We start from the raw sequence: 12,527 nt of genomic DNA, 5'->3' as shown, positions 1-12,527 counted from the left end.
CAAATCTTGTTTGCTAAATGAACTAGTGTAGCCCACAGCCATATGGCATAGCCAGATCAGGACCTAACATATGGACAACTCAGAGTATGCTATTCTGTTCTTCTGAAATAGACTACATTTTCTTCATATCATGTTTCTTTAGACCTGTCTAAAATAGATATTGGATTTATTGTGATGGTGTAGGCTATATTAAATTGATTTATTAGACTTTCAGACCAAAGGTCTGCATCAGTGGTTTGTAGGCTATGAGTGGAAGCCAGGAGATGCTAAATATGTTTATGTTAATTAACGGTAAATTATCGTGAGACGGGCAGTTATTTGCTTGACAATCACCGGCTGACCTCCACAGCCCTAGTAGAGACATGTTCAGGTGAGGTAAAATAAATAAAATGATGTGTGCAGCTGCGGACAAATATGGTCCAATGGCCCAAGAAATGTTGCCATGGTAATGTTGGCAGGTGCTTGGTCTGATCTCCAAGGCACTGGAGGAGAGAGCAGGGTGGGTCCTCATATTGTGGTGGGGGTCCTAGCACCATTGATATACCATATCCACTAGCCAGTGATGCAGCAGTGGATAGTTAGGCCGGGGTGAGTGATGATGAAGAGGTCTGTTTCTAGTACACACTACCACCACTTCTCAAACAGTATCCTGTTCCGGGATAGGCCTAGGCTGAGCAGGGTCTGGACCATGCTCTCTATCATGGGTGGAGGGCCACATAGGTAACACAGAGTGGTGTTAGGGTCGACGTGACGACGCAACCCCCCCTCTGATAGCCTTCCACCTGGGGAAGATCAAATCAACATTTATTAGAAGTGTTGTTTAAAAAAACAAGACATGAAAAATATACATAAGAAAGTACCTAAAACCACTTTCATACCAGCACTGTCATTTGGTGGATTAGCATCCATTTAAATTCATTAAGAATGTATCTGTTTTGCAACCATTGGAAGCATATCCAGTTAAACTATAGATCATTTCAAAGCCACAAAGTATACCAACCCGTTGTAGATTATATCAGTAAACATTTGTGGTTGTGTTAAGGTCATTCTGTGGTACTTACGGTTCATGTACGGTTGGAGTTCTTGGTCGATGTCTGCGGTCTGTGCAGTGACGTGGAAGTCACAGGAGAATTTCTCTGGGAATTCCTTACACACGTCTATGATGGTTTTCTGAGAGAAGAAGAGCAGGGACAGGGAGGAACAATTATTGGTCTTATTCCAAAACACACAGGCCTTTTCTCAATCAGATGTGCTTAAGTCTTCTCCTCCGTCCTCTCTCGCCTCCTTTTGAAAAAGGTCAAAGTTAATCGAGGCGAGCCGGCGAGGAGGGGGAACGTGGACGAAAATGCGCTTGTGTGAAATGAGACTCCTTCTCCACTCACACGTCATCAGGCAAATTACGTTTACAGGGTTGGATCCCAAATTAAATGTGTAAAGTAATTAAAACAAATACATTTTATAGATAAAATAATAAGTAGCATATTGTTTTTAAATGCATGTATGCTTTTCTCCTCCTACAACAGATTTTAAAAATCTTCCAAGAAGGACACTTCTGTTCGCCTACTAATGAATTGACATCTCCTCAACCACTTATCGGTTTCCGGGTCACGGAGGAGAAAGGACGGAGGAGAGATGGTGAAGTACAGACTTTTGCCCAAATGAGAAAAGGCCATACATCCTGATACAAATATATACTGATACAAATACTTGCAACCACACTCACAACACACACACCATGTCCTCTCTCTCTCACTCACTCTCAAACACACCTTGAAGAGCAGCTCCTGTGTGTTCTTGGCACTGTAGCAGAGGTGGGTAGAGCCTACGTGGTAGCCCCTCCCTGCATTAGCGGGGTACTGTCGTAGCAGGTCAGTGGCGTGGAGCAGGATGGAGTATAGAGGGTTAATGCCCACGCCCCCAGCCACCAACAACAGGTCGACAGCGGGGTCAGAGGGCAGGGGGTCAAAGAAGAAGTTTCCGCCCACACGCATCGCTACATGGGAGTCCACGGTGCACTGTGTGGGGGGGGGGAGCGAGAGAGGGGGAGGGAGAGAGCAGAGAATAGGGAGAGATCAAGAAGGAGAGTAATTAATTTGATAAATAGCTCAGGTATGAGAATGATCTGCTTTCTGTTCCCTATTGTGGAGAAAAAGTCTCTTTCAGAGATAAAAAAATAACTGCAGCGTTCTGAACAGACGCTGTTACACAAACAATGGGAGAGAGAGATCTTATAGCTGGTAGGGGGGGTTCTTTTGAAGACAACAGCAGCAAATTCCCTCCCACGTTTCCCTCCGTCTTTATACACACCCCTCTCTGCTTTATCTGTTATCACGGTCAAAAGAGTTATCAAACAGCAGGCTCATCAAACGATCCCAGAGCTGAGTGCAGTCTCCAACCACAGTCACACACAGCTTACTGCACAGAGAAGACACAGCTACTGGATGAAATCAGACATACAATACAACCTATAGACAGACAGCAATTAACAAATATAGTGACCAGCAGAAAGACTGAGAAAGCTATTGATTGACTTTGAGGCACTACCGACAAGTGAACATTTTCATTTCAATACACACACACACACCTTGGTGTGTATCCAGTGTGCAGGGGGATGTTGTGTGTATTTGACAGCTAGCTCGATGACACCCTCTCTCTGCAGCAGACCTGGACTGGAACACACAGAGAATCCTCCTACCTTCTCCATACCAGGGATAAAGAAGTCCACCCTACACACACACAGTAGGGAAAAAGAGCACACACTCAAATGGACAGCAATAAATACAAATTAAAAGTAGTAAATTACAGAAATGGTCTAACGGAAATGTGTCCAATAGCCTAGCGCTGATCCACATTAAATCTTAAATGTACAGAATGTGTCCTTGACGTCTCTACTTTTACATCTGTTTATTTACATACACACCAAAGAAAATGTAATGGCTGAATTTTCCCCCAAAAAAAGTCTTAAAAGAAAAGAAAAGAAAACATCAAGAAGGCAATACTAACTACCTCTCTCTCTCCATCTCCCTCCCTTTATCTCTCTCCATCTCCCAGTCTCCCTCTCCATCTCCCTCCCTGCATCTCCCCCAGTCTCCCTATCTCTCTGACACATGAACTGAGACACACACACACACACACCGTTTCTCCCACTACTCCTACCCACCTATTAGAATAGGAATAACATCTTCCTCCGGTCATATGGACTGGAGGTGCTGTAACAAATGCATTTACATCTTTTTACATTCATTACTGAACGCCGGTGTCCAACTCACCGGCCCCTACTGTTTATACACAACACAAACGCCCACCTGCAGTATGGACCTCAGAGTTGCAAGACATGAAATGTCTTGCACTCACTAAATGTAAGTCGCTCTGGATAAGAGCGTCTGCTAAATGACTAAAATGTAAAATGTAAGGGGATGTTTGGGGTTTAAGGCTAGGTTCTATTTGAGGACTTTGTGACATCCGCTGATGTAAAAAGGCTTTCAAAATAAATGTGATTGATATTTACAGTTACAGAAATGAATGTACTTTTCCATTACATAAATTAAACATGTTTATGTATGTGTGCTTTTAGCTACAATACTAATGCCTGTTACTGGGTCTAAAATAACCTCACAAGTTTGAAATCCCTCCAAATGCTTCCTGCCGTTGCCATATCTATTAATCTTTTAAATTATCAACTTATTAATTTACCTTTATTTTAACCGGGGGGGGGGGGGGTTGATTGAGAAAACCAATACACACCACAATGACCTGGGAAAGAGTAGCAGGGAAGAGCAACACTAAATGTAACTGTATAGCATAAAGATACCCACAGAGATTCAGTGCAACATTTCCCTCTTGTGCCTGGTAAAGGTATTAAAGTCCTTATAAAATAATTGTTCAAGAGCTGGACAGAATACAGAATGTCATTTCTCTCACTGTGCGTGATGATTGACAGCAGCCTATGTCAGATAATAAACTATGGCCCTGTGGTCCTTTTGTCCAAAAAACTGTACCTCTGTTGATGTGGTTTATTGGCAGTGGTGTAAAGTACTTAAGTAAAAATACTTTAAAGTACTACTTAAGTAGTTATTTGGGGTATCTTACTATTTATTTCTATTTTTGACTACTTTTACTTCACTACATTCCTAAAGAGAATAATGTACTTTTTACTCCATACATTTTCCCTGACACCCAAAAGTACTTGTTACATTTTGACAGGAAAATGGTCCAATTCACTCACTTATCAAGAGAACATCCCTGGTCATAACTACTGCATCTGATCTGGCGGGATCACTAAATACAAATGCTTTGTTTGTAAATTATGTCTGAGTGTTGGAGTGTGCTCCTGACTATATGTAAAAAAATAAAAAATAAAATAATAATAATAATATATGACAACGCCCCCCCCAAATACCCTCTCTATCAATGATGTATACAAACCCTGGATTGCTGATGCTATGTATTGGCCATTGAGAGGCTTTGAAGCCACCGGTCGGCCATATTGGCACTCCCCAGTAGGAGCAGTCCTCCATAGGAATGAATGGAATTCTACAGTATTTCAATTAAATGTTTCAAGGACAAAATTACATGTATTTAATTATTTTTGGTTGTTGTAGTGGGGACAGTAATATTAATAATCTCTACAAATTATACTTTACGTAAAATGTTTTTACTCTTAACAAAAATATAAACGCAACATGTAAAGTGTTGGTCCCATATTTCATGAGCTGAAATAAAAGATCCCAGAAATGTTCCACATGCACAAAAAGCTTCTCAAATGTTGTTTACATCCCTGTTAGTGAGCATTTCTCCTTTGCCAAAATAATCCATCCACCTGACAGGTGTGGCATATCAAGAAGCTGATCACACAGCATGATCATTACACAGGTGCACTTTGTGCTGGGGAAAATAAAAGGCCACTCTAAAATGTGCAGTTTTGTCACACAACACAATGCCACAGATGTCTTAACTTTTGAGGGAGTGTGCAATTGGCAAGCTGACTGCAGGAATGTCCACCAGAGCTGTTGCCAGAGAATTGAATCTTAATTTCTCTACCATAAGCCCAGCTCTACCAACGTCGTTTTAGAGAATTTGGCAGTACGTCCAACCGGCCTCACAACCGCAGACCACGTGTAACCACACCACCAAAGTTGGTGTCCTCTCCTATCTCTCGTCCGAACTTGGCCATGCTCTCTCCCAGCAGCCCCTCAGCCTGAGGATAGCCAGGGCTATCAGTGGGCAAATGCTTTGATGGTCACTGGCACAGTGGAGAAGTGTGCTCTTCACGGATGAATCCCAGTTTCAACTGTACCGGGCAGATGGCAGACAGCATGTATGGTGTTGTGTGGGCTAGCAGTTTGCTGATGTCAATGTTGTGAACAGAGTGCTCCATGGTGGCGGTGGGGTTATGGTATGTGCAGGCATAAGCTACGGACAACGAACACAATTGCATTTTATCTATGGCAATTTTAATGCACAGAGATACCGTGACAAGATCCTGAGGCCATTGTCATGCCATTCATCTGCCACATCACCTCATGTTTCAGAATGATAATGCACGGCCACGGCCGCAAGGATCTGTACACCATTCCTGGAAGCTGTTCTTCCATGGCCTGCATACTCACCAGACATGTCACCCATTGAGCATGTTCGGAATGCTCTGGATCGACAGCGTGTTCCAGTTCCCGCCAATATCCAGCAACTTCGCACATCCATTGAGGAGTGGGACAACATTCCACAGGCCCTACTTTTTTTTTTTTTTAAGGTATCTGTGACCAACAGATGCATATCTGTATTCCCAGTCATGTGAAATCCATAGATTAGGGCCTAATTTATTTATTTCAATTACCTGATTACCTCAATTACCTAAAATCTTTGAAATTGTTGCATATTGCATTTATATTTTTGTTCAGTGTATATATTTTTTCATTTTTATGTTTAGGTCACATAATATAATTTAAAAGTATGCATTAAGGTGTCTGTAATAGAATAAACGTGGCAAAAACAAATGTAGACATTAATACATGTATTTCTGTAGCTTCCAAAATATGTTTTACAATGGTGGGAGAGTGCCAAGATGGAGGCAAGGTGGCTTCAACACAGCACTCCCCATCAGTCATCTAGTGGTCCTCTGTAGCTCAGCTGGTAGAGCACGGCGCTTGTAACGCCAGGGTAGTGGGTTCCATCCCCGGGACCACCCATACGAAAAAATGTATGCACACATGACTAAGTCGCTTTGGATAAAAGTGTCTGCTAAATGGCATATTATTATATTATTATTATTATATATAAATCATTGGTATCTACTAGGGGTGTAAAGGTTCACCAAACCCATGGTTTGGTACATATTGCGGTTTTGGGGTCTCGGGTTCGGTTAAGGTACAGCAAAAATAAAATTCCAACAGTTACTGTAGTTAATTTTTGTTTATTAGGCAAAATACGCTATATTAAAAAGCACCCTATTTGTGGCCCAAGTCCAGTTTCTGTGACATCATTCACAATGTTCCTGGCATTGTCTGTTGTGACAGGGATTGTTATGTTGGGCCTCAAGTAGAGGTCTAAAAAATTGGACCCATTCCTAAATGGACCTGGGGCTTTCCCAAATATGCATAAATACATTTTTCAATATAGAGACCCGTTACAAACGGACCCGAAGACGACCAGTTCCGTATAGATGTGGTTGAATTCGAGTGAGGAAAGCAGCAGAAAAGTCAATTTGTAAGCTATTTTATTAGCCAGAGCTGATACAGTGCGAGCGACAGCAGGCGGAGGAGCGACCTTGCGGTGTGTACTGTGAGCGAGGCAGCAACCAAACGAGACGATTTGCGCTAGTAGACTAACTTCTAGCTTGTCATAGCTAGGTTATTTATCATCCAATATGATTACGTAGTACCTGTCTTGACTGTAACAAACCGATAGAAGCTAGTTGGCTAAGATGGCGATCTAAATTAGCTAGCCGGGCTAATTGAGTCTGCATGCGCTTTCTTCCTGTCCTACAGTTACAAATAACACCTCCATTCAGATTATTAAATAGCAGCCTACCTGTTGGCTCTTGTTCGTTGTAGCATATACTTCTCATTTATCTTTGAATTCCATCATTTTAATTCAATTTTCCATTGATTAGATAATCTCCTAATTTGCTTTGCCATATAAGGAGGCTCTATGTCTGTAGTGGCGCTTTGATGACTTGTGATTGGCCACTCTGCATAGGCTTTCCTCGTTGAGCAGTGGAGAACATACTATAAAACGTTTTATCCACAACTCTCTGTCCATCGCCGTTGTAATCGACTGTGAAGCCAAAATGTTCCCAAACTGGAGATTTAAACGATGGAGGATCCTCCAATTCTGGTTTATCGATCCCACCATTCGCCATCTACAGAGTTCCCGGTTGCGCTTCACAAAAGGATAGTTTGAAATCCACCAGTTAAGATTATAATTTTTATTACAACGTGCGCATAGGCTGTAGTTGTTTTAACGGAATAGCCTACAATGTTTTTTCAGCTCAGATTTACTCACAAAGCAATGGCATACAATGCAGTGTAGGCATAGCACAGCCCTAGTGTTATTTTTGATCATTTTTATATATATATTTTTTTATAATGTATTAATTCGGGATCAAAGTACGGACCGAACCGAGGTCCACGTACCGGACGGTTTGGTACGAATACGTGTACTGTTGCAGCCCTAGTATCTACCCATACCTACCCCTTCGCACTTCTGCAGATCTGAAAGGATTGGATAGGTGTAAGCAGCCTCTCCCCAAAGCCATTGGTGTAAATGCTGTATTCAGAATCCTTATAATGAGCTATGAATGTAGCCAAACAAATGAGAGTACTGTACTACTCACCACTGGCCAGCTCTGAAAGTGAAGTCTGGATGGACAGCTAGCCGGAGGCGTTTCACTGTCTCAGACTCGTCCATGATGCCACATACCCGTGCCGGATATACACCCTGGACACAAACACACTTTACTAATTAAATAACCTGTCAATCAATCATGAATATGAACAATTGTAAACTGTGGTAATAGTTAAGACTCCGTACACTACTAACCTATAGCATAAACAGACAAGGAAAACTGTCTCAGCAATTGACAGACTCGTGATAAAACACAGAATGTTGCCCAAAACTGTTTTCAGTTTTGGTTTGCATAAGCTAGTTTTGTTGCTACAGTATGAACACAGCTGGGTGGTCACTCACATCTTGTCTGTAGTTGCTGGCTGTCCTCTCTAGATGGTCCATTTGTCTTCTGGATGACATTTTCCTGAAAAGACAACAAAAATGCCTACTTCATTTGAACATGTCTGTACCAGAAAATAATGTAGCCAAGCTGATCACCTCAAAGGTTATCTAAGGCTATAACCTCAATGGCCCCTATAAAGAGACTGCAGTCTTACCTGTGTGCGGATGTCAAAACACAAACGGTAAATTGACTTTTACCTATTGTCAGTTGGGTCCAACAAACTTTAAGTAAATCATAATCTAAAAACAGGTGAGTAGTTCTGGGTGTATGGAAGCTTTGGTGCTGGAAAATAAGTGGCAAAAGTGTAGTAGCCGGACAATCAGTCCCAGCCTGCCCTCTCCTGACCCCGCAACAATGACAGGGGTGAACGGCCACCTGACCTCAACAATACTCGACATATTCGAGATGGAACTCAACTCACCTTGTGATCGAACAAGGGCACAATACACGGAACCGGCGTAGCAGAACACCGGACGCCCCCTGCAATGTGACGCTTCGAGCAGCGGTGGACAGTATACATGGGACGCTCATTGCGCTCTGGTGCGATAGGATGTCACTTCACCTTAACTTTATAGAGGAAACCTATTGCAAAAGAGAGGATGGGAGAAATGTGGTGTTGGTTGGTGCTGTTGTGATGGCCAGTTATAGGTGGTATAAACCAGATTGACAGATTACAGCAAGCAGGTGACAGTCTCTTTCTTGTCACCCGGCATCTCAACATTTATGTCTGATATAACTAGCACGATAACCAACTGTGCAACCACAGCGTTTTCAAACCAGAGAAAACCATAGCATGGCTAACTCAGTCAGTCCAATTACACAACCCTATGCCCTCTCACATTACAGCAAACAGCTATCGTAACGTTGCTTAGTCTTGAATGCATTCCCTACGGAATATAGCTAGCTAGTCTCTCTGAAAACAAAGTCTTACCAATGTGATGAGAATTTGTTTTATATGATCTTCTTCATTGTACAAGTTAGTTAGATAACCTTCCTGTAGAAGATTTGTTGACCCCGGAAGTGATTGACGGCACGCTCTTTCGTGTGCTCATATTTTCGCGGAGACTGCGCAAGCCACATTCAACATTGTTCCTAGCCAGAATAGATTCCGACCCTAGGCTTCCTTACAGCTGCACTTGGGTCGGACAGGCTTCATGTTTAGATTAAGACACTAAGGAGCCAGCGCAAGAAATGGTTTGTAAAATGTACCTCAATCCAGGGATGACAAATTGTGTTGTCACCTTATCCCAACTGGTCTTTCCACAGAATTCAAAGGAAGGTGGGGACTCAAATCTACAAGATGAATAACAAACCTGGGAAAAAGCAATGTAACAGAACCAAGAGGACTAAACAGTCCAACATTAATGTGGTTACTTTCAACTCCATCCAAATAAAAAAAGAACCAACATACCTTGAAAGGAAGGAAATGGGTGACCGACTGTTCTAAACGTTCCTTGCTAGGAAGCAAAAGCACATCAAGTATTTTTTAAAATTTATTTAACCTTTATTTAACCAGGTAAGCCAGTTGAGAACAAGTTCTCATTTACAACTGCGACCTGTCCAAGATAAAGCAAAGCAGTGCGATAAAAACAACAACACAGAGTTACATATGGGGTAAACAAAACTTAAAGTCAAAAATACAACAGAAAATATATATACAGTGTGTGCAAATGTAACAAGTTATGGAGGTAAGGCAATAATAGGCCATAGTGCAAAATAATTACAATTTAGTATTAACACTGGAATGATATATGTGCAAGAGATGATGTGCAAATAGAGATACTGGGGTGCAAATGAGCAAAATAAATAACAATATGGGGATGAGGTAGTAACATCAAACTACTTCCAACCAACCGACCAGGTGTAGCATGATATCGAGGAGTCATGTGGTGATACTAACAAGATTGTCTAATGTAAGAGGAGTTAGTAGTCTTTCCCAACATGTGACAGTTAGTAACTAGACAAAAGCAATTAGATGGTTGGTTTATACTTACTGTGGAGACGGATGCCAGGAGGGATGAAGACAACAATCAAGGTAGGACATACTGTTCATACATACTCCAGTCTTGTCACAACACTGCAGTTTAAATGGGTGATTCATTTGTGAACATTTTAATTTGATATCAACATGGGATTATTTATTATTGAATTAGGAAAATGACATTTTTTCATTTTTGTTTGTTCCCCCTCTTCTCATATCCATCGGTTGTATTTCTTTCTCTACCCTCCTTCCACCTCTATCCCTCCTTCCACCTCTCTATCCATCCTTCCACCTCTCTATCCCTCCTTCCACCTCTCTATCCATCCTTCGACCTCTATCACTCCTTCCACCTCTCTATCCCTCCTTCCACCTCTCTATCCATCCTTCCACCTCTCTATCCTTCCTTCCACCTCTCTATCCCTCAGTCTCTTCTCTGCAGTTCTTTCCTTGTCCACACTGCACCATCTCCTTCACTGACTGTTACTTCCTGGAGAACTACATCAAGACCAAACACCAGAAACAGTACCTTGCCATGTTGAAAAGCCACGTCTCAAAGAGTCAAACAGTGCACGCCCTCACAAACAGCTGTTCCCACTGCACCCTGCTGAAGTACTGGAAGGATTTGCACAAAATTGCAGTTTTTCGCATCGATGGACATATCAGTTGCGCCGACTGTGGGAAGAGCTTTGAGAATTGCTGGGGACTGGGGCTTCACCGGTGTTACGAACCAGAGGGCTCTAAACCTAAGGACACTAAGCCTGTGGTCTGTCTGGAAGTCTGCTTCCATTGCTCAGAGTGTGGGAAAATCCTCAGTACTCCTATGAGCCATTCACAGACGCATCCACACCAGAGAGAAGCCTTACGAATGCAAGGAGTGCGGCAAGTGCTTCTCAGAGAACAGCAGTTACCGTTATCACTTGTCAATACACTCAGGGCTCAAGTTGTTCAAATGCCAGGACTGCGGGAAGGCTTTCAAACAGAAGTCACTCCTCTGGACTCACCTGTCTGTTCACACTGGTGAGAGGAAGTTCTCCTGCTCCCAATGCGACAAGCGGTATGCAAGCAGGGCATATCTGACGTTTCACCTGCAAATACACTCAGGGGAGAGACCTTTCTGTGTGTGGTAAAGACTTTGCTGACAAGGTTTATCTGAAAACACAACTGAAGATCCACAGCAATGAGAAAAACTACCACTGTGGGATTTGTGGGCGGGAGTTCTTGAGGCTTGGGTTGTTGAAGTTATGCATGCACTCACATACCGGGGAGAGGCTCTACCACTGCACAGTGTGTGACAAGCAGTTTTTTAGACTCTCACACTTGAAAAAACCATCATCTGACTTACACAGGTGAGAAACCATACACCTGTAATGAGTGTGGTAAAAGCTTCACTCAGTCTGGGGATCTGTCTAAACACAAGCTCCTGCGCACTGGGGAGAAGCCATTTTAATTCCTTGAATGCCCCAGCCGGTTTAACCGCTATGATTCTCTGACCAGTCACATGAGGACCAACACTCACCTTGATATGAAGCAATACTCCTGCCAAGAATGTGGGAAGAGCTTTTATGAACAGAGTCACATCAAATTCCACATGAAGACCCACACAGGGGAGAGACCGTATCCCTGCCCCCACTGCCTTTTCAGCTTCACTCGGAAAGCACACCTCTCCAAACACCTGCCTAGATGTCTTAAATGATCATGATTGGCCTTTTTATATATAACACCTTTATTATGAAACTCATTGTATTCATAGGAATCACTTGGAGACGAATCCTCCACAATGAAATGATAACGTTATACAGTACAGTGGCTTGCGAAAGTATTCACCCCCCCCCCCGGCATTTTTCCTATTTTGTTGCCTTACAACCTGGAATTAAAATTGATTTTTGGGGGGAGTTTGTATCATTTGATTTACACAACATGCCTACCACTTTGAAGATGCAACATTTTTTTTGTGTGAAACAAACAAGAAATAAGACCAAAAAAACTGAAAACTTAAGCGTGCATAACTATTCACCCCCCCAAAGTCAATACTTTGTAGAGACACCTTTTGCAGCAATGACAGCTGCAAGTCTCTTGGGGTATGTCTCTATAAGCTTGGCACATCTAGCCACTGGGACTTTTGCCCATTCTTCAAGGCAAAACTGCTCCAGCTCCTTCAAGTTGGATGGGTTCCGCTGGTGTACAGCAATCTTTAAGTCATACCACAGATTCTCAATTGGATTGAGGTCTGGGCTTTGACTAGGCCATTCCAAGACATTTAAATGTTTCCCCTTAAACCACTCAAGTGTTGCTTTAGCAGTATGCTTAGGGTCATTGTCC

At 42.5% G+C, this 12,527-nt stretch overlaps 1 protein-coding gene across 5 annotated transcripts; it reads right to left on the bottom strand.

Moving 5' to 3' along the window:
• Positions 1-265: 265 nt before the first annotated feature.
• On the bottom strand, positions 266-9,251 carry LOC121585663 (oxidoreductase NAD-binding domain-containing protein 1-like). 5 transcript variants are annotated; one of them, XM_041901985.1, is made up of 8 exons: positions 9,159-9,251; positions 8,649-8,809; positions 8,185-8,269; positions 7,832-7,935; positions 2,585-2,726; positions 1,770-2,015; positions 1,062-1,170; positions 266-782 (listed from the first exon to the last, which is right to left on the bottom strand). In XM_041901985.1, the coding sequence occupies exons 2-8, from the start codon at positions 8,756-8,758 to the stop codon at positions 625-627; spliced, it is 954 nt and encodes a 317-aa protein (XP_041757919.1). In that variant the 5' UTR covers positions 8,759-8,809; positions 9,159-9,251; the 3' UTR covers positions 266-624. The 5 variants fall into 5 exon arrangements, with proteins under 5 accessions (XP_041757919.1, XP_041757920.1, XP_041757922.1 ...); XM_041901986.1 differs by having other exon boundaries at positions 8,185-8,248; XM_041901988.2 differs by lacking the exons at positions 8,649-8,809; positions 9,159-9,251 and adding an exon at positions 8,382-8,561.
• Between the last annotated feature and the right edge of the window lie 3,276 nt (positions 9,252-12,527).

Source organism: Coregonus clupeaformis, chromosome 17, assembly GCF_020615455.1.
Source record: "Coregonus clupeaformis isolate EN_2021a chromosome 17, ASM2061545v1, whole genome shotgun sequence".
NCBI classification, from domain to species: Eukaryota; Metazoa; Chordata; class Actinopteri; order Salmoniformes; family Salmonidae; genus Coregonus; species Coregonus clupeaformis.
Note: the sequence above shows the minus strand (reverse complement) of the source record. Positions and strands in the feature narration are given on the sequence as shown.

What these genes read in the sequence shown, in the direction of transcription:
- LOC121585663 (XM_041901985.1), bottom strand. Translation starts at nt 8,758, where the DNA reads ATGAGCGTCCCATGTATACTGTCCACCGCTGCTCGAAGCGTCACATTG. An exon ending in CCAGCAACTACAGACAAGAT is followed by an intron (nt 7,936 to 8,184) that starts GTGAGTGACCAC and finishes GTTTGTGTCCAG; the next exon opens with GGTGTATATCCGGCACGGGT. An exon ending in CACAGGAGCTGCTCTTCAAG is followed by an intron (nt 1,171 to 1,769) that starts GTGTGTTTGAGA and finishes TTCTTCTCTCAG; the next exon opens with AAAACCATCATAGACGTGTG.